The following is a 27210-nucleotide window of genomic DNA, read 5'->3' as shown; positions in this document are numbered from 1 at the left end:
GTGGCTGGTCCTGGGGCCAGCCTCTTCCCTCCCTCTACAAACCAGGGCTATTTGCAAAGTGGCCAGTAGGCTGCAGCATATGACTGGGAGTGGCTGGGAGGCAGGGCTTACGCTGCGTGCAGAAGAGTCCAGTCCAACCAGGGGTGCAGTGGCAGGCCCCATCCTCGGCGCTACAGCTCGCCCCGTTGTGGCAGCTGCATGTGTGGAAGCAGGCAGAACCCCAGAACCCAGATGGGCAGGCTGTGGGGGGGTAGGTGGGATGCAGAGGGGGAGGGCAGGACAAAGGAGCAAGAGGAAGGAAGGGGAGGCGGGTACACATCAGAGCCAGAACACCTGGATGGACCCAGAGGGGCATCTCTTGGCCTCATCCTGTAGGATTGCTATGACGACCAGTCTCTGCCTACTCTAATCGTGGGTGACTTTAGGCAGCCCTACTCCAAAGGGCTCCTGCACCTCCATTCTTAGAGGAACTCACAGGGACAAGGGTGGAGTAACGCCGCAGGCACTGACTTCTCCACAGGTGGCAGGGGCTGTCTTCTCTTTGGGTTCTTGTGCTATTGGAGATTCGAGTCTGTGGCTTCCACCAAAATGGAATTCCTCCAGGTCCAGCCATTTAAATGGGACCTCCTTACAGGTACTGGCTATGTCTCACCCATCAGACAAGGAGCTTCATAGGCCAAGGCTAGGGCCCCTTTGGGAAGGGGTTGTTGCCTCGGTATCAGACTGTAGCACCATGTTCAGGCTTAGGGTGCTCAGGACATCACTCACAAGGGCCATCCCATGGGTGCTCCCATTCTTCCAAGGGTGGCTGTCCTAGCCTTGCCGTTCCCTCCTCCCCATCTGTATTCTGACTGCATCTCCTACAGGCAGATGCTTGTGGCATATGAATTCTCAGGATTCACAGCATTAATGGCACTGGCAGTATTGATGCCTTTAATACCCACAGTAACAGTACCCGTGATCAGTTCCAGTAACTCAAGTTTGACATAGAGCTAAATGGGACTTTCAGGGTCGGGGAACAGCGACATGGCTCAGTGGGTAAAGGCGCTTGCCACCCAAGCCTGTGGTGAACCAGAGTTTGATCCCTGGAACCCACATAAGAGTGGAAGAGAACTGGCACTACAGAGTTGGCCTCTCACCGCCACATCCTTGCTGTGGCGCTTATCATACACACAGAAACAATGCAAAGAAATAAACGGGCCTCGGGCGGATCCTCTTGTCTGCAGGGAGAGGAACACTTGCAGGGGCAGCAGCTTACCCTGTGAGCAATCCTTGCCAATCCACCCAGGGAAGCACTGACAGGAGCCGTCGATGGGGCTGCAGGTCCCGTTGTTGGCACAGGAACAGAGCTGAGCACAGTCCTGCCCGAAGTGCCCTCCAGCACACACTGTGGGCACACAGAAGCCTAGCACCAGACTTCCTTCCCAGGCTCTAAGAGCCACCACCCACCCACACAGCCACACCCCAAGAGGCCCTGTTATGATTCCTTTTACAGGGACAGGCTGAGGCCCATAGAGGGGATGTCACTTGTCTGGGTCTCACGGGTAGGAAGTCCTAGGAAGGAATTGACATCTCTGGACTCTCTGCTGAGTGTTCCTAGACTACCTCCCAGCCATCTGCTTTACCCTGAGTTATTTTTGACTAACCTAAACACATGGGCCACCACACACCCCCTTCTACAGACACTCCAGGCCTTTCTTCTCTGTGCTTTCCTATGGCTAATGCCATCAAAATTCCCATGACCTCATGTCCGGCTACAGATGTCCTGCCTATAAGACTCATCTTAAGTGTCACCTCCCTTGGAACAATAAGATGAAGCAAGACTTAAGACGCTGACGTCTTTGTCATCTACCCCAGGAGCCTACTTTTGGATCTTTTTGGTTTTCTTAGTATGTAGATGAAACAATGTATATCATCTTCAAGCCAGTTATTAGGGACTTTTATTAGGTTTTATCTGAACTTAGTCCTAGCTGTTCCATACATCTTCCATCTTCTGGGTAGCTATGTCCCTATCTGAGGCTTCAAGTAGCTTCTTCCTCAAACTCTCCTACTTGACAGTTGTTTTGGGCCAAGACTGAGTTCTACCCTTTCTGGTGTCCCCTACAGTGCCTGGAAAGAGAGCAGGCACTCAAGCCACCAGGACCAGACATCACCCTTCTCCCTGCCCCTGCACCTCTTCCCCCACCCCCACTCCTGTCCTCTGGCCTAAACTTTGCAAGGGCAGGAAATGTGGTCTCATTTTCTATTGTATCTGACTGTCCAGTGAACATTGAGGATGTAGACCTTGGGAATCAAAACCTTCCAGAAGGCTCCAATACTGCAGTCATCAGAGACCAGGAATAATATATTTCTTTAATATTTATTTATTTAGTGTGTCTGTGTGCAAGTATGTGCACATGTGAGCAGGTGCCTGTGGAAGACAGATGAAGACATCAGATCCCTTAGAAGTGGCAGTTGTGAGCTGCCTGGCATGGGTCCTAGAAAGCAAACTCAGCAGGCCCTCTCACCCACTGAGCCGTCTCTCTAGCCCTCATGGGATAGGTATTGATTTCTTGGAAGAAAACAGCTTCCTTTTGTTCAGGTCTCAAACCATGGATGCCATCCCCTCTGTTCCTTTCTTTATTCTGCCTACAACTGCCTGAAACTGCCAGCGCTTCCCTGACTGTAGGCACCTGGTAGCTAGGATACACATGTAGTCTGTACCTCTGCGGATATAGCTAGTGGTTGGGACAGTTGCTAAAGACAGGTGGACCAACTCTGCCTGAAGCTTTGGGTTTGGGTTTTGTTACGCATTCAGCAAGCATACATGGCATTGACATGCACCAGAAACTGATCAAAAGGTTTCACACATACTACTAAGTTCTCTTAATCTTGATAATGCCTTCATTGTTGCTCAAGGTCACGCTCTCTGTTCACAGTTACACAGCAAAGAAGTCCTACTGTTTCCTAGCTGGGGACATTTTAATAAAGCCCTTCACTTCCCACTCCACCCCCTAGGTCTGCTTCCTCATCAAGATGGGGACACCAGTCACCACTCAACGGCCTCAGGCCTTGGTTAGTAGCTACAGGTGGGCTGGCTGATCCGAGCTCCTGTTTGCTACTCAGGCTCTAATTCCTAAACTGCACGTTGCCCCACCTCCTTCTTGCCTCTGGGAGATGCTTTTTTCTGAGGGCCCAGTTCAAGCTCCATCATCCTGAAAAGATGGCTGGCTTCCTTGCACCCTCTCTGTTGGCTGAGCCAAAGGACTTGGTGGGGAGCATGGTGCTGGAGCTATGACACCGGCCTTCACCCCACAACTGCACTGCTCTAAGAAGGCAGTCTTCTCTTTGAAGTCTCCCTCCTCACAACCCACCCAAGGCAGACAAATTCACCCACAGAGCTGCTAATGTGATCGGCCTACTGCATTAATTGTCAGACTTCTTAACTTGAATCAAGAGCCAGGCATGGGAAGGGGAGGAGGGGGCTGGTGAAAAGAAAACATTGGGTTATATTTAATCTATGTTTAATGATTCTGGGGAAGCGCTGTCCATAATTTGTAACTCACTGGAAAGCCGGTCATTAGAAAGTGTCAGTTCAGTTTTTTTTTTTTTTTTTTTAAGGTTTGAGACTTAACCAGGGCAGTTGCCATTAATAGCAAACTCCATTAGATCTATATGTGGAAAAGACTCATTAGACCAGCGGGCAATAAATCAGACGCCATGGGCTGTGAGGGCTCCTTCTTGGGCTCCATAGCTCCTAATTTAGACTGGGCCTGGTTCTATTGACGGCCAGGTCTCCTATGTTTAATAAATAAACCCCAGCCTGTCAGGTGGTGATTAAAGCATCCTAAGAGGGCTGCAAGCAAATGAAACTGTCACATATGTTTCCCAGGGGGGCAAACTTCTCATGACCTCAACTCATCATGGAGTCAAACGTCTACTCAGGCATATTAAAAATAGCCCAGCTCAGCTGTGATGATGTAGCAAAAGCATGCTGCCCTGGAGGTAGTGAGCTCTTTGTCAAGAGAGGTGGTTAAATGCAGGCCAGGCGAGACTCTTGCCTTGGTGACTTTGAAGATGTCTTTAGCTCTGAGTTCACTTTATTCTCAAATCCCTTCATTCATACTGACTGTGGTGTAAATTCTGCAAACTAGTATCCAAGCAAGGCCATATTCTAAGCTGTTAAGTGATCCCTAGTCTCCTTTCCAGCAGATAGAATCTTGTTAAGTAGCCCAGGCTGGCCTCAAACATCTAATTCTCCTATCTCAGCCTCCCAAGTGTTGGGATTACATGGTTATGTACTACCATGGCTGGATCCATTTTTTCATTTTTTTTTTAGCAGAATATTGGAGTCTGAATTCATATCTGCTGCTTGCTAGCTGTGAGGCCTGCAGACATGATATGTGTGACCTCTTTGAGCCTATCCCTTCAACCGCACAGTGATTTTTTTTTTCTTATTCCAACAGCATAAGAAGAGAATCCCTAGACCCTTCCTTCTTTCTGCCCCTTTGTTCCCTGCCCTGGCCTCCCCATTAGTTGCGGGTACCTTGGTTGCACAAGGCTCCAGAGAATCCTGGCAGGCATTCGCAGATGCCAGTGATGTGGTGGCAGGGTCCCCTGCTGTGCACGCAGAGGGGACAAGGCTGGGCACAGCCATGGCCGTAGAATCCTGGTGGGCAGACTGAGAGTGTTAGAGAGGAGATGGTAGTCAGAAGCTTGTAGGAACAGCTGGCCTAACTGCCTCTCCCCCATCCCAGTGAAGAAAGGTGCCTTGAAAATGGGGAAGTCTAGAGTCCCCCCACCTGGAAGTCCATCCCTTTTAAAGACAATTGTGGGCTGACCCTGATTTTATTGAGAACCTAGACGTTGAACTTGGAGACAGAACAGCCATTACAGAGGAGCAAGGACAAAATGGAGTGAAGAGGGGCCTGGCTCCCATAGGCCAGCCTTCTACAGGCCAGCACTACTTCTGACTGGGCGGGGCTCGGTGAGTGGGAAATCAGAAGTCCTTGGGGTGGGGGCCTAGCCTTACTTCTCTGACATAAGGGTCCTCGGAAGCCAGGGGCACACTCGCAGCTCCCGTCCTCTGGGGAACAGGAGCCTCCGTTCTCACAGCTGCAAGACACTGAACAGTTGGGGCCCCAGCGGCCTGGAGGACACGTGCTGTCACAGCGGATACCTGTGGACCAGACACAGAGGCAGGTCAGTGGGAGATGAAGGCAGGGGGAAGATGGAGGGAAATCCTGTGGAAATGGGGCTGGTAGAGGGCTTCTGGCAGCAGAGGATGCCCTTCCAGAATCCTCAAAGGCAAAAAGAACTGACCAAGCAAAGACGGTCATAAAAGCAGAGAACAGGCAACAAAAGAAGTCACTATAGCTTGGACTCGAACACAGCACAACGGCAGACCCATGGCATACTTGACTAGCCCAGCGAGAGAGGAGATGGCAGTACCAGATGAGGAAGGTCGCCTCCACCTTCACAGCTGAGCTGGCGTCAAGAGCGTGTCAGGCCAGTGAGATGGCTCGTCTCGGCTAAAGTTACTCGGTAGGAAAGCCTAGTGACCTGAGTTCTAAGAGCCACATAACAGTGGAAGGAGGGAACTGCCTGTCCAGAGTTTTCCTTGTCTGTCTGTCTGTCTGTCTGTCTGTCTATCCATCTATCCATCTATCTATCTTTTAATTTAAAAAGAAATATAAGGCCATCCTAACTATGTAGAAAGTTCAAGGCCAGCCAAGGCTATATGAGACCGTTTCAAAAGAAAATATGTGTACATAGATACACACACATATAGTACATATCTTATATCACATATACACACACGTATAAAAGAAACTAAAAGTGCTAGCTATACCCTAAATATGCTGATAAATAACCCTCAGCTTGACAAACAGCAGCCTATGGGAAAATGTGTGGACTATCTCAAAGAGAGAGAAAACAAGATCTACAGTTCCCCCCCACCCCCGGCAACCCCCAAGCTCAAAGAATATTTGAGCTGAGCCAATTTCAACTTGGAGGCTAAGTAGGAATTTTAGCCTCCAGGGTGGGGGTTGCTTCCAGGCAGAGCAGCTTCCAGGCTGACACGGGTGTGTTAGGTGATTGAACCAGGCCCAGAAGACAAGCCAGTCTTTGGAAGGCAAGCTTCAGAGGCTCCGGAGGCACAGGATTATCTTAAAAGCCGTGTCTGCCTTGTTATAAGGACAGAGACTGTGAGAAAGAGAAACGACCAGGGAAGACCCAGTGAACACTGAAGGGGAGCAGCGGGACCAATTTGGAGGAGTTGAGACTCTGCAGGCTCACCTGTAGGAGAGGGAGGGAACACAGGTACAGCAGCCCGGTGGAGAGCCCGGGTGGGGAGCTGCCAGGGATGTCTTCCCTTCTTGTGCCCTAACTTGTGTCTTAGCTTTGCTGGGGTTGGAGAGGGAGCACCCAGGTGTAATTCCCAGTACCCCCATAATGGCTCACAACCATCTGTAACTTGTTCCAGCTTCAGAAAGTGGAGACTAGATTGCCCGGAGCAAACTGGCTAGTGAGACTAGTCACATGGGTGAGCTCTCTGATTGAGAGACTCTGTCTCAGTGAACGAGGTAGCAGAGAATGATTCTACCTTGATTGAGGATGATTCCCGACAGCAACCCCAGGCCTTTGTGTGCATATACATATAAACATGCAACCTCCCTACGTATGCCCACGAATGTATATTACATATTCTAATCATTCTCATTCATATTCTCCTTCTCCCCCCTCGGCCCCCCCCCCCCCCCGGAAAGTGAAAACAAACTCAAAAGACCTCTCCCTTCCTACCTGGAGGATGAGCTCACCCAGCGTTCAGGAGCCACTCCCCCACATACTAATGGGTAGTTACAATGTAGAACTAATGGCAGTTCTTCACACTTGAAGAACCCATGCTCACAGCCAGCACTCATACAGCAGCAAGCCCTGCTCTCGGAAGCCTTCCTGCCTGTCTGCCCAGGGGTCCAAACATCTGTATCCACCCATTACAGCTGTTTCATTCAAACAACTGGCCCCTACCTCCCCTGCCAGGGATGTGAAGAAGGGGGCAGTGGCTTCCTGAAACTCATTCCTGCTGACCAAGTTGCTCCTCACAGCAGAGACACCACCTGGGGCATTTTTGTAATACTAAAGATACAGGAATTCAAAGTCATCCTTAGCTACATAGCAAGTTTGAGCCAACCTGGGCTATGTGAGATCCAGTCTCAAAAGTGCACAACCAAATGACTTACCTACTAAGTGAAAAGTCTTCTAAAAATGTGGCCTGGGCCTCTCCTCCTGTTGACACTAATATTCTGATGCCTCCTGAGTCCTATATAAGAGCCAGAGGAGATAATCTCTACGCTACTATGTGTGGTCACGGGCTGACTTTTTTCCAGTGGACTTCAAGAAGCATTTTGTGAGCACCTATTATGTTCAGAGCAAGGTAAATAAGACATGAGGGGAGCTCTCATGAGAGGGCAGAGGATATGCCTAAGTCAGATGGGGAGGTGAGCAGGGCTTTCAGGGAAGGTGCTCACTGTGTGGGAGGCCCAGGATCTGCCTCTCACCCCCACCCCCTGTCTTTCCTGGCCTTGTTCTACATGATAAATCTCAGACATCAATCACTTGTTTGAGAAGACTTCAAGACCATCTTTGGAGAAACGGGCTTTGGAACCAGCAGAGGCCTAGCTGAGACGCTGTCCATCTAAGCCAGAATTTTTTTTTAACGTTGTCATTAAAGTGGGTGTCATTAAAATCAGATCGCCTCTATCAAAATTAAGGTACTGAACATTTCAAGGCTGTAACTGACAGTGTAGGGACCATGAGAGGCGGGGCTTTGGTCCACACTGAGGGAGAGCTGGGAGGCCAGGGGAACCTCTACCTGACATGCTGTAAAGCTGTGGTTCTCAACCTGTGGTCACCGTCCCTTTGGGGTTTGAACAACCCTTTCACACGGGTATTTACATTATGATTCCTAGCAGCAAAATTACAGTTATGAAGTAGCAGCAAAAATAATTTTATGGTTGGGGAATCACAACAACATGAAGAACTGTATTAGAGGATTGCAGCCTTAGGAAGGCTGAGAACCACTGCTGTAAAGGAATGTCCCTAGCCTTCAGCTGTCAGGATAAAGGTGAGTAGCATCCTACAGAGTTAAACAGCAGGATCAGCCCAGCCAGTGGTCACTGACATCTACGGTGCTACTGAAAGCTTCCTGCAGCAGTGGTTTATGTCACAGGCCACTGTGTGCCAGGTGCTGAGCCCTTAACAGTGAGTGCCCTCCACTGAAACTTCAAAGTGGTCCCAAGGTTCCCCGTGAAGATTCCAATTGCCTGTGTCTTATGGATGGAGGCTTCAGGCCATGCAGAGTGGAGGACTTGGAAGTTCGCAAGCCCAAGCCTTCTGGCTGCAGCTCAGTTCTTACTCATCTGGTTTCCTTTGCCCAGTTTGTGGCAGACAGTGGGTGCAGGGATGCCTAAGGCAGATTTCTTCCTAGGACTGCTATAGAAACGGTTATCTCAAATCAGAATCTAAGGTCAGGTGCTGCAGAGAAGGGTCAGCAGAATTCATAAGTGGGTGGTCCTGGGTGGGTAACCCATAGACAACCTACAACTTGAAACCTGGTGAATAGGAAGGAGTTATTGGGGCTGGGGTGTGGCTCACTGGCACGACACTTGCCCAGCTCCTTAAATGAAGGGAAAGGGACTTGTTGGTAAGATGGGGGGGCATCAAGAGTGAGGGGAAGGAATTAGGGCAGATAATGGTGGTGCTTGCCTATAAAACCAGCCCCAGCACTTGAAGGCTGAGGCAGGAGAAGATACAGAGAGTTCAAGGCCAGACCACGATAAATGGTAAGTTCCAGGCTAGACACTGCTACACAATAAGATCTAGCTTTCATAAAAATAAATAAAGTTAACTTTGGCCCAGGAGTGTGGAATCATTGAGACAGAAATAGGGCAGGAAAGAGGATCTGGCCAGTCCTACGTCACAGGGGCAGGACCTTTAGAAGTCTGGATTTTGTTGTTGTTTTGTTACTGTTTTTGTTTTTCCATGACAAGGTCTCATGTAGCCAAGGTTAGCCTTAAACTTGCTATGTAGCCAAGGATGACCTTGAACTTCTGATCTTTCTGTCTCTCCGGAGTGCTGGGATTACATGTGTGCAGTGCTGCATCTGGCCAGGACTGAGATCCAGCATCAATTCAATGAAGCCACAGAATTGAAAAGACTGGTTTGGACAATGCCACTGGTCACCATTTGCAGAGTGGATTCACCTGGATAAAGTGGAAGGCAGGAAACCTACCAGGAGATGAAGGCAGATCTGATGAGAGAGGGGCCCATGGTATCAGTGGGCTACAGAGGAGTGTCAGGAATCCCCTTTCATGCAGCAGGACGGTTTACAGGGTAGACATAAGGATTGGGGTTCTGAAGCGCCATGTTCTCTATGCACAGACTGAATACATGTCAGCATTGAAATGTGTTGTCCCAAAAACAGAATCTCAGTATAACGTGTCCTTAATAAATATCTCCTTACTGGGCTGAAAGGGAACAGATGAAGGGGAGGTACACATTTGGGAGCAGGAAGAAAATGATAGGAGATGAACAGTTTTGAGGAAGGAGGGAAAACCAAGAGCCTGGCTTCCCAGGGCCCGGCAGTGAGTGGCAGGGCAGACGTTACCTGTCCATCCTGCCAGGCAGCAGCAGTGGCCTGTGACAGGGTCACAGCCATTAGCATGGCTGCAGTCACAGTGCTCAGTGCAGTTCAGCCCAAACGTGCCGTCCTGTGGGGAAGAAGGAGAGAAGAATCATACCTCGGCTCCTAGAAGGTCACACACTCCCGTCAGCTCTTCAGGGATCCAGAGATGGGCCTAGGGCACAGCCATGATGCTCTGTAACTGGGTACCAACAGGGCTATGAAGTCCTAACAACCATCTGGCCAGTATTAATAGGGATAGGAGAGAAGGTAATGAAGAGGACCTGCCTCCAGGTGGCATTAAATATACCCAGTATAGCCTCCAGGTGGTTGTTAAAATTGTAGATTAATGCATTTTGTTGTTGACAGGAATGGGGGGGGAGGATTTTCTTGTAATCTTAGCAGTTGGGAGGCAGAGGCAGAAGGATTGCTATGAGCTCAAGACCAGCCTGAGTTACACTGTGAGATCTTATCTCACAAAACATAACATAATATACTTTGTCAGTTGTGGGGAACGAGGGTAGCCTACTCTTGTCCCCGGAGAAGGAAATGGCAGCCTCATTTCTTACATGCTTACAAGGTCTCAGATGCCCGCTCTGCCATTATTCTAGGATGGCTCTGCCCATTCCAACCTTAGAAATGAGAAGCAGCAGGAGACACACACTCAAGAAGGCAGGATCAGGGTCTCAAAGTCGATACCCAGTCTCTGCCTAAGAATCAGTGCTTGAAGAGCGGGGGTTGTTGCTGGATGGTTTGGTTCCATGCCCTGTCCCTAGCAGTGGCCAGACTGCAACTCAGCTGCTACCCAGAAAGAGCACTCTGCTAGGCTGGGGAGGACGGAGAGTATCCTGGCAAGGTAGATTCTATAGCTGCCAGTCAGTGTGCTCTGCCTATCAACGGAGCAATAGAAAAGCACTTCTGCCTGAGTGGCCATTTTACAGACAGAAGGGTTGAGGCCTAGGATAAGAAGCTACACAGAGGTTAACTCTCCCTGACTCAGGGCTCTTCTCTGGATTCAGGAAGAAGGCACAAGAGATCGAAGCCGGTACTCACCGGGCAAGGCAGTTCGCAGGAGTCCCCGAGCCAGCCTGAGGTACAGGCACAGGAGCCATCAAAGGGGCTGCAGGCAGCTCCATTGGCACAGATACAACTCTCATTGCAATTCAGACCCCAGGTCCCACTGGGACAGGGCAGAGAGCAATCCAGGCCCTGCCACCCTGGGGAAAGGACAAAGGGCATCAGCTGGCCATGCCCAGCATAACTTCCCACCCACTTCCCCCACCACTGGTAACATCCGTGTCACCAGTTATCTACACACACACACATACACACACACACACACACCCCCGCCTCCCCGCCTCAGGGCTTATACCATTTCTGCTGCCTGTGGATGGCCCCACTGGGACTCAGGATCAACTCAGAAGGCATTTTCCCCCTAGGCCAGGGGTGGGCTTTCAGCAGCTTATCTCCTTCCTGAAGCCTGTCTGCTCCTGCACCTAGGACTGAACCCCTCCTTCCTCTGTTCCCTGAAGCAGGAGGCTATTCCTGAGGATTGCAGCTGCTGCCTCTAGGCAAGCTTCCTAAAAGAGACCTGGCCCCAAGACCAGAATGAGAAAGGAGCCAGGTGCACCCTCTTCTCTCCCTTCATTATGTAGCCCAGGATAACCCAGAGCTACAGTTTCTCCTGGTTCTGCTTCCCAAGTGCCGGGATTAAAGGTGTCTGACAACATACGTGGCATGTCAGGCCTTTGCCTCGGACTGTGTCTCTTTGGACCACTGCTGCCTCCACAAAGCACGTTTAGCTCTCAGTAAGTGAGTCTCTCATCCAGGCTGAGGGAACTCTGTCTCCCCATATTGTCCCTGCAGCCTCCTACACTCCTCCTCTGTCTTCCTGCTGTGGCTTTCCTTGGCTGGAACCTGACCTATGCACTCTATGACCCCAAGTGGTGGGTGGGCTTAAACAGCCCTACCTGAGATGCTTGGCTGTTGGCACCGCCCACGTAAGCCCGGGACTAGGACTGGAGGGAAACTTACCCTCTCGGCAGGTGCAGGAGCCATCCACAGGGGAACAGGTGCCTCCATTGCTACAGCTACATACAGACGAGCAGTTGGGACCATAGGTCCCTGCAGCACAGGGGACAGCACACACCTCTCCCTGCACAAAGAGGGCCTGGGTGTGAGACGAGAGGTGGTGCCCCTCCCGACATCCATGCTTCCATCCCCAGTACCTTCTGTTCTCTTTGAGACAGGGTCTCACTATGTAGCCCCAGCTTCACTCAAACTGACAGAGATCTGCCTGCCTCTGCTGGAGAGGGAGAGTGGGTTTAAAGGCATGTACCGCCACACCTGGCCCTTCTATATGTGGCAAAAGGAAGTCTGTAGATGTGACAGAAGACCTTAAGACAGAGAAACTAAGGCACGTGGATCCTGGAAGTAGGCCCGATATCTCACCAGTCCTTAAAGTCAAGTGATTAGAGAGGGTAGGTCGGAGACACATATCCTAAATCCTCCACTTGGCTCATGACTTAGAAGACAGCAGGAGGGAACCCACAAACAATGAATTTTGGGGGAGCGAGGAGGTTGGGGGCGAGAAGAATGGGGGTCGGGGACGTCACAGGGTTTCCTGTTTTACAGGCTGGCCTCAAATTTGATGTGTAGATGGGGATGAACTTGAACTTCTGATTCTTCTGCCTCCACTTCCAGCTTGCTGAAATCAGAGGCCAGTGGCAGTCACATGCCACGGTTTCAACTGTTTTAATTTGCACCAGCTTGTTACATAGAGGGACAGCCCATTCCCCATCTGCTGGTGTCTCAGGGAGGAGAGATGGCACTGACAATGGCTTTTGAGCTCTCTCTCTCTCTCTCTCTCTCTCTCTCTCTCTGGGTCATACGCGCTGTGCTTCATCTCTTAATTCTCACCACATCTCAGAGACACAGACTATTGCTTCCTATCTTCCCGTGACTCAGCAGAAGCAGTTACGTGAGAAAGTCATGTAACATAATGGCCCAGGTCACAGAACTCAAACTGGAGGGGGTCTCTTTGGCCCCAGGCTGGCTACTTAATCACATCACTGTGTGCTGAGAACCAGACTCTCTGGGGACTATTTTGGGACTTGGGGATACTGATCTAAGACGTCTTAGACCCTAAGGTGGGGTCAGATACTGATCTAAGACAACCCTAAGGTGGGGTCAGGAAAGATGACTAGGCAGGCAGAAGGTAAGAGAGAGGCCTCTGCAAGGATGGTCTGCCCTAGCAGGCAGAAAGCTCAGGGGATGAAGGCACCCTGAAAATTACCTGTGAGGGGGGCATTGCATCTGTGTCAGTCATAGACTATCTGCCATCCAAGGATGGCATGACTCCCAGGGGAGTTGGTTGCTCTCAAGGCCAAGTTCTAAAATGGGGCTCAGCAGAGGGGCTCACTGATTTCTAGCCCCAAGGGTGTATATATAGGTAGGACAACCCAGGGTCCTGGCAGTGGTGGTGGAGTGGGGGAGGAGGAGTTAAGAGGGGCAAGTACAGGGCATAGGCTAGGAGTGAGGACCTCTGAGTCTCTGTGGGGCAGGGAAATCAAGGCTGCCCAGGATGGAGCTTGTTGTAGGCAAGACAACAGCAGCACAGGTTGGGGGTGTGCCAAAACTAAACAACTTTAGAGCAGCCTGGGAGACAACTGGAGCTCATTAGGCCCTGGGTTCGATCCCCTGCGTAAAGTGGGCATGGTGGTACGCACCTGGAATTCTAGCACTCGGGAGGTGGAGACAGGAGGATCATCTTCAACTACATAGTGAGTTCAGGGCCAGCGTGAAACCCTATTTCTGTATCTGTAACAGGGACCAGACCTTAGTAGGCCCACAGACCTTAGCACAATTGACTTCATGGAGGAGTCATTCAGGCTATAAAACTCAGCACCTTGACAACACCATTTACCAAAACTAAAACGAAGACCTAATCCATCAAAGTTTACAGTTCTGGGAAGGTCTCAAAATGTAGTCAAAAGCTCTTGCTTTTGGCTTCTGCAGTTTCACTTCTGGTTAACTGTTCTTGTCAATCCAGAACATGGTTTCTGTGCTTAAAAGCTCACCCTGAGAAAGGCTTAGTGTTACACTGGGATTCCAAACACCCAGTGTAGTCTCTACCCAGCTAATAATGTCTTTCTGTTGGCTTAAACTCATGGCCAAGCAGTCTTCCCTGGTGGATATCCAACAACATCTCAAAGCATGAAACGAAACAAGCAGGAGGTATGGAAAGGGCTTGGAGAGATGGCTTAGTAGTTAATCATGCTTGCGGCTCCCCAAAAGGACCTGAATCCTGTCCCCAGCACCTACACCGAACATCTCAAACCACCTGTGACTTCAGCTCCAAGGAATCTAATGACTTCTTTTGACTTCTGTATACATATGGCATACACTCACAGGTACACAGCTAAGCAAGCACATCAGTAAAAATATTTTTTTTGAGACAGAATTTCTCTGTGTAGCCCTGACTGTCCTGGAACTTGCTCTGTAGACCAGGCTGGTCTTGAACTCAAAGATCCACCTGCCTCTGCCTCCAAGTGCTGGGATTAAACACATGCACCACCACTACTGCCACCTAACAATAAAAATGAAACAGAAAATCCCTCTTTAATTAAAAAATTAATAAAGGGACAGGCAGTAGTGGTGCACACATTTAATCTCAGCACTCAGGAGGCAGTGGCAGGTGGCTCTCTGAGTTTAAGACCAGTCTGATCTATAGAGTGAGTTCCTGGAAAGCCAAGGCTACACAGTGAAATCCTTTCTCGAAAACAACAACAACAGCAATAATAATAACAGATGGTAATCTGGCTATATAAGTGGTAGAATATTTGTCTAGCATGTGCAAGGCCCTGGGTTAACCCCCCCCACCTCCATTCCCCCCATTCCACAAAATAAGTAAGCCTTATCTAAGCCTTACTATTTGTGGAAACATATCTTATAAAAAGAATATGACAAGAGCCTGAAGATACAGTTCCAGCTTAAGAGCACTGGCTGCTCTTCCCGAGAACCCGGGTTTGATTCTCAGCACCCACATGGCAGCTCACAACCATCTATAACTTCTATAACAAGATACCTTTGTCTGGCCTCACTGAGCACCAGGCACACATGTCGAGTACAGACATACATTCAGGCAAAATACCCATACACACAAACAAAAAAAATAGTAAAATCAAAATTAAAGGAAAAAAAAAAAGAACATGATAGGTCCCTTGGGATTTAAGCAGCAGGAAGTGGGGAAGGAAAGGTCCAACTCTCACCAACTCAGTGATGCCAGGCTGGCCACAGAGGAGGCATGTGTTCTCAGAGGGCAGAAGCCCAACTCGAAGGCCTCTGTTTTCCCATCAGCCCCGTAAGCTTGCTGTTTATTCCCTTCTCACATTATTAACTCTCAAACACTAAGTGCTTAGCCTTAGGGACGAGGAGGCCCGTTCCCTACAAGGCCACCTTATGCCAAGTGATGTTTTAAACACTTTCACTTGTTCCTAAAAGGAAAAAAAATGGAGAATCTGGGCCTGGTGGTACCAGCCTCTAACCCCAGCTACTCGGGAGATTGAGAGGCAGGAAGAATATAAATTTCAGGCCAGCCTGGACTATGGAGTGAGTTCAAGGACACCCCGGACAACTTAGTAAACCTTGTCTCAAAGTAAAAAGGACAGCAACTTTGTAAAAATGTCACAAACACGACATCTCAGCAAGTAGAAGCATTTGTTATACAAGCCTGCCCACCTGAGTTCGATCCTGGAACCCACATGAAGCTAGGAGAGGAGTGAGTCCAGAGAATAGTCCTCTGATCTCCACACATGCACACGCACAACACACACAACACACACACACACACACACACCTATAACAATAATGAATAAAAACGAAACAACAAAAAATGAAAACGAAGCACTTTCCGAGACCTATATGTGGGTGTGCACTATTCTGCCTCAGACTGCTGATGGAATTTTGTTAATGGGAAATTGGACTTTCCCTAGGAATCTCATGCTGAGGAGGAAAAGGCTGAGGACCTAATGCTGACCAGATGAGGACTTTGTCTCCCAGGAGGAAACTTCACACACCCTTGCAGGAGGCTGCAGTGTAGATGACAATGATGATGGTGATGGGGGTGTCCCCACATCTTGACCATGACGGCTTAGTTATGTATACCTCAACCCTTCTAACATGAACCTCATGTCAAGACTCAAGGATAGGCAAAGTGGTGGGAGTGGGGTGTCACTGGGCTTCTGTGGCCATACGCCATATTGAATACATCTCCTTTTCTACTTTCACTATTGCCTATCTGCTTAACTGGCCCTCTGAGGACAGGTGGCAGAGACTAGCTGTTAGAACTACCAAGGGCCCACACAGTGACCCCGACAACTCCAGGGATGGTCTCTTGTCTGGCTTCCCTTTCATGCCTACGCTTAATTCTATACTGAATCCTTTTAAAAAGTAATCTCCATTTCTGCTTATCACGGACGGGCCCTGAAACTGCTGTGGTCAAGAATCCTGTTCTCTGCAGTGGAGAACTCTGAGACAACACCTCATGTTGCTATGGATGACAGTACAAGGCTGTCCCTACCAGCCGACTCTCTCTTGTCTGTTTACACAGTACATTCACTGACTAAGAACAGTGGGACATCAAAGGATGTACCCGTGTCTGGACCCAGATGCACCGGTGCCTGTGTGTTCTGCTATTCCATCTAAGACACGGAAAACTTCCAGGAAGGAGAAGCCTCCACCCACAGAATCTTGTCCCCGTTTCCCACAACAGGCTGCTTGCCAGTACTCCACCAGGCCTCTTCATCCTGCTCCAGGAGGCGGCTGTGGACTTTCGTCCTCCTCTGTGAGGCCTGTTAATTATGAATGCGGAATGGGCCGCTAACATCCTGAACCTGATCTAAGAGTTGCTGATGGCATGGAACTCTGCTGCTTCTGACAGACCGAAGCCTCTCCTTCTGCCTGCCTCGCTGGACGCAACCCTGGTGCCTTCTATGTCCCGTAAAATTTGTTTCGAATGTTGCTTGCTGGCTTTTTCTCCTTTGCAATATGCCGCTTTGTAGTTTGGCTCTGTTTTGGAAAAATTAACTGACAGCTGGGCCTCTTATGCCGATTATCCCTTCCCCTCGAAACGGTCAAGAGGTTAATGAGTGTTTTTGGGCATGGAAGGAGAAAGAGGATGGAAGGGGTTTGCCCCTCCCTTATACGAAGGAGGAAATTGTGAAAGTTCATCTCTGGGTCACCTTAAATACACTCAGTGGGTGGGAGGCAGTATGAACGGGGTGGAGCTGGGTTCCTTACATGCATGCTAAGGGGACTTATGTATCTGCCTGCCTATCAGAGCTTTGCAGAGGGGCCCCAGGGAACAACAACCAAAGAAACTCCCCTGGCCCACATGTACTTTTTTTTTCCGTGTATGTTTGTGATGTGCATATGTGTATGCATGTCTTTTGCATGCATGTGGGTGTGTGCGCATGCATGTGTGTGCGCATGCATGGGGGTGCATGCATGTGCGTGCACATGCATGGGGGATGTGTGCATGTGTATGTACATGCATGGGGGATGTGTGCATGTGTATGTACATGCATGGGGGATGTGTGCATGTGTGTACACATGCATGGGAGCCTGAAGTTCTCAGGAAGCATCTCCCATCTTTCATCCACCTTATTCGCTGAGGCAGTGTCTCTCTCTCTCAGCTAAACCCGGAGCACACAGACATGCCTCGTCTCTTTCGCTAGACAGCTTACTCAGGATGGACTCACACAAGGGCTCTCATGCCCACTGGACATTTATCCACATGTGTTTTGCTGGAGGAGGAGATGGGATGAGAGGCAAGCCCTGGACTTTCAGTCAGGATTCGTGGGACTCGTCCACCATTCATTCAGCCCAGTGTGGCACCCAAGTGCCCTGGGTTCTGCTCACCAGCAGGACAAACTAAATGTGACCTACAGTCCTTTTCAGCTCCCATGTCCTTTAATCTACTGCTTCCCCCCTCTTGCAGAGCAAGTGCCCCTGTTACGGTGGCACTTACCACAGTGGTAATGCAGTTGACCTTTAGAACTCTAGTGATCTCTTACTACCTAGTAGGGACATAAGGTGAGGACTGGGTAGGGAGCACTCTGCCCTGCTGGCCTCACTCAGCCCAGTACCCCAGCTGGAGTCTGTGGTCAATAAATATGCACTGATTTAATCCAGACATTCAGGACATTGGGAATGGGGTTGCTGTTTTTAGACAGTGTCTCCTTTAGTCCGGGCTGTCTTCCAACTCTCACTCTAGTTCAGACTGGCCCTGAACTTCTGATCGTCTGCCTCCCCCTTCATATTCAGTTTATGTGGTGCTGGGGATTGAACTGAGGGCTTTGTGCGTGCAGGCAAGCATTCTGTCAACTGAGCTATAGGCCCAGCCAGGGAACATTTTTTTTAACCACTGGTATGTGTCAGACACGGCACTAGAGCAGGGGCTGCTCCATGCTGATGGTGCTGCTGACTCGGGATGCCTTCAGCGTCTTTATCCAGTCTCCCTGGCCCTTGAGGGGGAGGGCTTTATGCAGTAGCTCACTCCCCATGCCTGGCTTCATCCCTCTTCCTGAGAGCTCTGTCCTGAGCCCCGGTGCGTGCTTGCACCTTGAGGAGCTGGGCTACTGAAAGTGTGTCTCAGTGTCAACTATAGGTCATCTGGGCCAGAATGAGGTTTCCCTGCAAGGCTGAGCCAGAGTCTTCCCCAGTTAACTTCTTCAAGTTACAAGTAGCCTTAACCACCCTCCAGACTTCGATCACTCGTGGGTTTTCTCAAACATCGGCATTTCAGAGCAAGACACGTAGAGAGTACTTGCCTAGCATTCATAGTATACACCCGGTACCACATACACTGAGTGTGACGGCACATACCTGTAATCCCAGCACTTGACAGGTAGAGGCGGGAGAATTGGGATACTGGAGATCATCCTTAGCTACACAGTGATGAGTTCAAGGCTAGCCTGGACTACTTGAGACCTAGTCTCAAAACAAAAACAAACAAATAAAAAACCCAAACAAAAGACAACAAAACACAATGAAAGCTTTATATTTCTTTTTTAAATGGCAAAAATTCTTATCTCTAACTGTCTGAGAAAGGCCCTAATGGGTCTTGGAAGCCTTTCTGGGTCCTGAGGTGTGTGAGGGGTGAAGGAATCGAGGATGGGAGGAGGCTAGCATTGGAGAGGTGTGGCTGGCTGTGCCCCTCCTTACAAATACTCTGAGGACTGGTTTCGGTAAAAGTGTGTATGTGTGTATGTATGTGTGCGTGTGTGTATGTGTGTGTGTGTGTGTGTGTGTGTGTGTGTGATAAAACCATGTCAGAAGGTTTGGTAAGGTAGAGCAGGTTGAGACTCGGTGGGCACACACCCGAGGCTTAGGTGACTCCCAGCTCCCTGCCAGACTTGGAACACATGCCATGCTTCTCACATAAAAGAAACATGTCCTATGGTCACGTAGGCCCAAAACAGAGTTCTCCATGCTAATGAGGTACCTAGAGACCTGGAGGGCTTAGCCAAAAAGCTTCCCTTCCCAGACATTCCTCCCTAAAACAGGTATTTAATCTCTGGTCCACCCTGAGAAGTGGGTACGGTTTTATGCATCTATTTTCTGTGATGACAATAAACTGTTTCTTTTCATTAAGATCTGCCATGGGGAGCCATAGAGAAGGCCTTCACCTATAAAGCTGCAGCCTAATCTCCTGTAGAAGGCCTCTCTGCTCCCAGACACAACTGCCACCAAGCCTGTCTCAGCCTAGCTAAGGATAATCATCCCTATTGGGACAAGCTGGAGATCCCCTTCCCCCTCCCCTCCACCCCACCTTGCCCCAGGGCAGATGCTGTCCCCAGCCCATGGCCACCCCACTCCCCATTCTATTCTCTGCCATTCTGTGACGTCCAAGAGTCTAAGAACCCCATGGCCAAGGCCTCATTACAGGGCCTGGGACCCCCCCTAACCAGCTCAGACTGTGCTTTCCCCTCCCCAGGAAAGTATCTTGATGCTTCCTTACAGCCCAGCACCTGCTCCAGGGGTAGTGTGTAGTAAGCACAAATTCCCTTGTTCTACCTCCCCAAGTGACCGTGCCCAGTGGTGAAGTGGACGCGGGCCTACAACCTGTGTGTGTGTGTGTGTGTGTGTGTGTGTGTGTGTGTGTAAGCATTTATATTGACAATATGGTCACAGAACTACAGCACTAATACACATGTGCAGTGTAGTAGTCCTCAGATAAACATATATATTGTTTGAGTGAGTACAAACCTAGGGATAAAATCTAGGCCTGCTGTTTCTGCGTCCTGGTTCACGTGGTACAAGTGGGAATATCCTAGAGACTGTGTGCTCGGCAGGTCATGGGACTATGAGGTAAGCGGTCATGTGCAGGTCAGCTATCGGGGCTTGACCTGCTGTAGGGACTAGGGATGGTTTCAGGCCATAGGCATAAACAAATTCCTGTCCACAAGGAAGCCGGGGTATAGGTCTGGGCACCAAGCCCAAGGAGGCTAGGGTAGAAGATACTTCAAAGCCTGGTGTGAGCTGTCCAAGCTGCCTCTCTATCTGCAAAATGGCAGTAGTGACACCTAGCTTCAGAGAGTGACGGGGACACGGGACAAGGGCTGGGAGCGTCAGTATGGAAGGCCCTTGAGGAGAATGTGCATCCTGGCAGGGGCTGTATCTCAGTCCTTAGCCCCAGTGCTGCCCAATTTGCCCGTTGTCTGGTGTCGGCTTCCAGATTCATCGTCCTTGGATCCCCGTGATACCTGGCCTCAGAAGAGCTTCCACTCAGCCCCACGTGTACAAGGAAAAGGCTGCAATTTCCCTACTCTGCCCCAAGTTTGCAGAGGACTTCTTTCCCTACCTACTGCCCCAGAGCCACAAGCAAAGCGGGCTCGAAGAGGACCCAGCCTCAGCCATCCAGCAGAGAGGGAAACACTATGCTCTACTCTGTCTAGCTGAAGACAGGCGGAGGGTAAGGCGCCAATATTGATACAGTGCCTACTGTGCATGACACCTATCTAGCACCAACTATGTGCTGGGGCTACGCTGTCACCACCCTTAGATGTAGGAGCGAGGTCGAGGCCAGCTCCCTGTTGTTACAATGGCTGCAATGGCTCCTCTGGTGCCTTAGGCTCAAGTCTCCAACCAGGGAGAACTTCAGAGCCCAGACACTTGGGTTCCCACTGTCTCTCACTGCTGTCCTACACCCCTGCTTATCTGTGCCATCTGGGCCTTCTGCTCTTAGAGCCAGCCCCCAGACACCTTCCCAGGGCTGAGTTCAGGGGACTACATCGCCCTCCTTAAAACTTTGTTTTGTTCATAAAATAGCTGGCCTTGAGCTCTCCTGCCATCCTCCTGCCTCAGCTCAAGTGCTGAGATTACAGTGTACCTCCCCACACACATCTACCTCCATTTTCCTGTTTGTTCACTACCCCTTTCTTCAACAGCGCTTCTCATTTTTTAGGCATAACCAAAACCCTTCCCCTCATGGAGAGTGTAATTCCTCTTACAAATGAGATTACTAGTGATCATACCTAGGGAGAAAAGGCTGGGGGCAGGGCTGTGGTGCAGGGGCGGGGCTTTGCTGCAGGGGTTGGGTTATGGTGCAGGGGCAGGGCTGTGGTGCAGGGGTGGGGTATAGTGTAGGGGTGTGGCTATAGTGCAGGGGCGTGGCTGTGGTGCAGGGGCGTGGCTGTGGTGCAGGGGCGTGGCTGTGGTGCAGGGGCGGGCCTATGATGCAGGGGCGGGGCTATGGTGCAGGGGCGGGGCTGTGGTGCAGGGGCGGGGCTGTGGTGCAGGGGCGCTGCTGGAGAAGGGGCTTACATTACAGTCAAAGCTGGTTCCTCTGTGTCACATATCACAAGCCTGGTGGGATTCGGGTCTGTAGCCTGCGTTCATCCTCCTCATTTCCTGGTGCTTCCTTAATCCTTCTTAATCACTGTCACATCTAAGCTTCATGAGACCAGGGTCAGAAGATAAAGGTAAGATACAGAAGAGCAAAGTGACTTAGGTCTAATGCTGAGTAGTGCAGAACCCCGGCTGGAGCCCAGACTAGACTCCTGGCTAGTCCAGTCCTAGGCAGTGACTGGAAGTAAGCCTGGTTGTGGAGCCCCCAGCTCAGGGTCCTAGTCCCCCACCCTCCTTATACTCAGGGTCGTGGACAGATACATTCTGCAAGTCTGGGAGATTCAGTGGCACCCAACCTACCTCCCAAGGAAGACAGAGGTAGGAGGCCATCTGGGTGACTGACTCCAGCTCTGACTGAGACTTCAAGCTGCCACTTGTCTGGGAAAGTCTCTAGCCAATTAGAACCCTCTGTCATAATTCTCTCCTTTTCAGGTAGCATGGACTCCAGGCTAAAGCAGGTTCTAGGTACGGTGTCATGCCCAGCTACCATGTACTGGGGAGGGTCACTTTGCCTCCCCGAACACTCTTCTTGTGGAAGGTGGGAGAGTCCTCACAGCCCCCGGCTGAAGCTCGCTGTGTGGAGTGAGCAGAACACAGTCCTGGGCTGGCCGTGCATCAGACTGTCTGTAGAGGCTCTGGACACCCTTGAAAATCTGAGGCTCGGACCCAGGTCCCTTTGCAAGTGACTCTGGGCCAAAAGGAATCTGGGTGTATTGGAAAGCCTGAATGCCTGGGACCTACTCTGACTCCTCCAGCTGCCAGAGATGGCAAGGCCACAGCCCGAGTGACAGAGCACTAAGAAGGGAAGCGGGAGCTCAACAGGAAAAGGGTGAGATGAGATAGGAAGAGAAGAGTCAGCAGTTTTCCCTAATGAAGCCACAAACCACAGAGTCCCAGAGGGAGAAGCTAGCTTGAGTCTCGGTGACACAAAGCCAATTCTCTCCACTTTGCTCTGTGGATTAATTACCAACATGATTTAACTTCCTGGTACACACCACCCACGTGTCTTCACCACTATCCTTCCTGCCCAGGGGAAAAACAAGCTCATGACAGGCAGGTGAAAGGCACCAGAGCATTAGCTGGAGTCCTCACCTCTGCTCGACCCCAGCTCTGCCATGTTTTGCTATGTGACTAGAGGCGCGTCACTCTCTCTGTCAGACCTCAGTTTCCTCCTCAACAGAATGGGGGGGGGGCAGGGAGACTATGGAAGTGCAGTGTGTCTCTAGCTCTGCTCTTGAGAGAGAATTCTCAGCCCTCCATGACAAGCTCTGGGCAGCGACTCACTCTGTCCTTGCTCCTGTGTGGCCTACGTGTTAAGTTTTATTCTGAGCACTGGATACATTTTATACTGTTCAATCCTAAGAATCACATTAGAACGAAATACTCATGTGTCCCCGGTGTTACAGATGAATTGTTATTGTTTGTAGCCCAGGCTAGCTTCAAACTTTCTATGTAGCTGAGGATGACGTAGAACTTCTGATTCTTCTGCCTTCACCTCCCAAGTGCTGGGATTATAGGTATGTGCCACCATGCCAGGTTTATGGGGTGCTAGGAATCGAACCTATGGCTTGGGCATGGTTGGTAAGTACTCTACTGACTGAGCTACATACTCAGCCCTATCTCATAGATGAAAAACTGAATTTTTTAAAAAGCCAGCAAATGGTACAAATGTGCTTGCCATGTAAGCCTGTGACCTGGAACCCATAGTGGAAGGAGAAAAACCACACACACACACACACACACACACTGTGGCATGCACATACCTGCCTCCCCTCCAAGAATAGTGATAAATAAAAAAGAAAATCTGAGCCTTGAGATACTCAAGTAACTATCAAAACAGGAGGTAGCAGTGCTGGAATGTATGTGTGTGAGAGTGTGCATGTATGTGTGCAAGTATGTGCTTAAGTATGTGTGTGACTGTGTGTGTGAAGGCATGTGTGTGTGTTTAAGTGTGCCAATGTGTGACCACGTGTTAGTGTGTGAGTATACAAATGTGTATGTATGTGTGTGAATATATGTGTGTATATTGTATAAGCAGGTGTGCATGAGAGTGCATTGTGAATGTGTGCACAAGTGTGTGGGTGTGAAAGTGCACACACATGTGTGCATGAGTGTGTGCATCTGTATGAGTGTGTGTGAGAGTGTGTATCCATGAGTATGTGTATGAGTGTGTGAATGAGAATGTTTGAATGTGTGTGACCATGTATTTATGTGTGTGAGTGTATAAGTGTGTATGTATGTGAATGTGTGTGCATAAAAGTGTATGTGCATGTGTGTGTCCATGTGTGAATGTGTGAATGAGTGTGTGAGTGTGCAGGCACATGTGTGCATGAATGTAAGAGTGTGTGCATGTGTAGAAGTGTGTGTGTATGTGTGTGCTCTTATTTTTGGTAAATTTTTAAAAGCTTTGCACAGTCTTGCTCATGAAGCTACCTCAGCTAGAGGGTAAATTTATCATGCCTCGTACTGCATCAGGAAAAATCTTTTATGACAATAACTAAGATGTAGACTGTGGTGGGCGTGGGGCAGGGAATGAGAAGTTGCTTTTCTGCTCTTAGAACTAGAGTTGATGGACCTGGGTTTGATGAACAATGGAACAACTAGAACAGGAAGTGCACAGGTGTGCTCTGTGTGCACCTGGCTGTCATTTCCACCCTGCACTCTCTCCCCTCATTCCAAAGTTCCAGCTCAGGAACCACAAACCCTGAGGGAAGCTGGTAGAGGGACATCTTTAAAGCATGCCAGAAACCTTGTATGGAGAAAATTCAATTGCAACCCCACTGGTCTGGCATTCGTAACTCTTGCCCCCTCCTGTCTTCCTCAGCCCAAGCAACTGAGCTTTGCATATGACCTATGGACAAAGCAGAGAAAGCTGAGAAAAATGTGGGAAGGAGTTGGTTCATTTGGGTGATGGAGTGCCTGCTCCCTTTGCCAGCATGCAGGGCTCAATAATGGCAGACAGGGCTTCAAAAAATTGCAGCATGAATAGATGAGCCCTTTAAGGTAATAGAAATGCTGTCATCCTAGGGAGAAATATGGGCCTCAAGTCCTGCGGGAGGGGACACTGGGCCCTTCTGCCCTGCTTGCTGAGTTCTCTGTCCCCATTACAACCAGAACTGAAAGAAGGCATCAGGCTGAGGAATGGTCAGAAAAATACCTTATCTCCTGGTCCCTGAAGTCTCCATGCAGGGAGAAGGCTGCAAGAGGGGACTGGAAAATCACTCAGCCTGGCTGTGACCTTGCAGCCTGCTCCCTGCAGGCAGTCAGGACAGCAATTAGTTCTAGCTCTGAGTGTGCAGGAGGCTCCATCTCCATCATTAAGGCAGTCTCTTAAAGAGAGAGAGGGGTGCTGGGAGACACAGGGGCTTGTGGGTGTGGCTGTGAAATCAGACTGTGTTAACCTCTGTGCTGAGAAAGCCTGTTGTCCTTTCTGGAGTCATAGCTGCCCGGCAGCTCCCACTCCAGAGGAAGCTGCACCTGCATCCCAGACTCACTCTCAGGGCTCCTCAAGTGGGCATCAGCAGCATCGAACATCATGGGTGGCACCGACCTTTTAAACATGGCCATCATGGCTGACACTTGTTGAAAGATGACTAATACACTCTTTGCATACACTAATTAGTTTGATCAGCATATTAATCCCAGGGATCTATGATCATTTCCTTTTTACATATCACAAAACAGGCACAGAGAGAAGGTACCCTGTGACCCTGAGGGTCACATGGCTATAAAAAGCAGTGAAGCCGGTATCTGAAGGCCATGTATCTGGTTCTGATTCTCTGTGACCTCTGCACTGTGTAAGGTGAACTGTCTAAGGTAAACCTTTGCCCTGGGAACTCAGAGGCAGTGCTGAAGGACAGCTATTCTGGCTCCCTCTTCACACCCGAGAAGGGTTTAGCTGGATGATTCGGCAGTAAGGGGAAATGGGTGGTTGCCACCAAATCTGATGACCTGAGTTCAATCCCTGGAACCCACATGGCAGAAGGTGAGAACGACTCCTGTACATTGCTTCTGTGTGTATCTTACAAAATAGATAAATAGGTAGATAGATAGATAGATAGATAAATGTAATAAAAATAAACAGACCTCAGAGAGGCTTGTGGGGATGGGGAAAGATTCAAGCCCTAGACTTACTGGCAAGTAGCCCAAATTCCCCTTCCTATAGATGTCAGTCTAGAAACTTCTACGTTAATGGTCCTGCTATTCCCAAGGATTTCATTTATCAAAGAGATGCCACCAAGCAAGCTGATCACGTGGCAGGCGTGGTAGGTGAGGTACGGGGCTAGGGGAGACAGGTCCTTGTTCTCAGGGAGGCAGACTGAGCAGGAGCCGTGGGCTTTGTATATAGAAGTGGTGTGTGTCGGGCGGTGTTGGCGCACACCTTTAATCCCAGCACTTGGGAGGCAGAGGCAGGTGGATTTCTGAGTTCGAGAGTTCGAGGCTAGCTTGGTCTACAGAGTGAGTTCCAGGACAGCCAGGGCTACACAGAGAAACCCTGTCTCAAAAAAAAAAAAAAAAAAAAAAAAGTGGTGCGTGAGTCTGACAGAGAGAAGTGTCTGTGGAAGTGAGGTCATCTGAGAAACTCGGCATTATGTTCATAGATGCAAAAACAAAACAAAACAAAAAACAAACAAACAAACAAAAAAAACCCCAAGGCCACAGCGATGAAGAGGGGGGAGAGACAGGTTTGGGGCAAAGTGAGTCATGTGTGGTCACACAGCAGATGAAAGAGGCTGAAGAGTAACAAAAAGTAGAGGTGTAAATTTCCTTTAGTGGCAAGGAGGAGTCACAGGGACTGGTAAAATGCACCTAGCCTGCAGGAGGGTGAATGGCTCTTCATGGCCTGCCTCCCCTACCCCCAGCCATGGTTCTGCTATTTCTTTACCCAGGGTACTAGAGAAGACAGGTCTTCCCCTCCTCTCAGACACACTGCCAGGCAGGATAGGGCTACAGGTACCCCAGGACTTTAATAAGACATTCTCCCCACTGCCCTGCCCCTCCTCCAGGCTATTTGTAAGAGTAGCCAGCAGAGATGGATGGTACTGTCCAAGGTGCTGAGACAGCGTTCCACCCAATCAGAGGCACTCCCTGGACCCCACAGTTTTCTGTGGGTCCAGAAAACTTCATTCCTGTTTTACAAAGGAGCTCCAGAACCTAAAACATGAAGAGAGTCAATACTATGAACTTGCTTCTTGCATCCTAGGCCCTGACTTTTCCCACATCGGGAAGACCTTGTGCCCTTCACCAATGGATGTCCTGGGCGATCCTTTTGCCGAGACTAAGCTAACACAAAAAATAAACTTCTTCTCCTTTCCACATCCTCACCTCTGTCTCTCCACATGATGACAGACGACATCCTGATGGACCAGTCAGAATGGGCCAAGGGTGCTGGAGTAAGTAAGCCTGCCTAGACCAGCATGTGTGTGTGCTCATGAGTCTACCTCATCTGGGATGCCTGGGTGCAGCTCACCCTGATACCCTCTGGGGGTCACACATGTGCTGGACTTGAGAAAAATGTACTCTCTACCTGTGTAGCTTAGCATCTTAGCAGGTACTTATTGTGGTTCGGGTGCTGACCTGTAACTTCTATAGGAAGCTCTTTACTCTCACCACAAACCCCTTGTCACAGGTAAGGACAT

At 49.7% G+C, this 27210-nt stretch overlaps 1 protein-coding gene across 3 annotated transcripts in view; it reads right to left on the bottom strand.

Moving 5' to 3' along the window:
• Positions 1–27210, bottom strand: part of Megf11 (multiple EGF like domains 11) — a 325074-nt gene that overhangs the window by 18069 nt on the left and 279795 nt on the right. For 2 of the 3 annotated variants that reach the window (XM_028752345.1, XM_028752347.1), the window contains 6 exons: positions 11696–11816; positions 10715–10878; positions 9647–9749; positions 5012–5158; positions 4526–4660; positions 1259–1387 (listed from right to left, as the gene is read on the bottom strand). In XM_028752345.1, the coding sequence (XP_028608178.1) occupies positions 1259–1387; positions 4526–4660; positions 5012–5158; positions 9647–9749; positions 10715–10878; positions 11696–11816 (799 nt within the window). Of the gene's footprint in view, positions 1–111; positions 241–1258; positions 1388–4525; positions 4661–5011; positions 5159–9646; positions 9750–10714; positions 10879–11695; positions 11817–27210 lie in introns of all 3 variants that reach the window. The other variant, XM_028752346.1, reaches the window with a different exon arrangement.

The sequence above is a fragment of the Grammomys surdaster genome, unplaced genomic scaffold (genome assembly GCF_004785775.1).
Source record: "Grammomys surdaster isolate TR1022 unplaced genomic scaffold, NIH_TR_1.0 125896, whole genome shotgun sequence".
Lineage (NCBI taxonomy): Eukaryota > Metazoa > Chordata > Mammalia > Rodentia > Muridae > Grammomys > Grammomys surdaster.
This window is presented reverse-complemented; position numbering and strand designations above follow the sequence as displayed.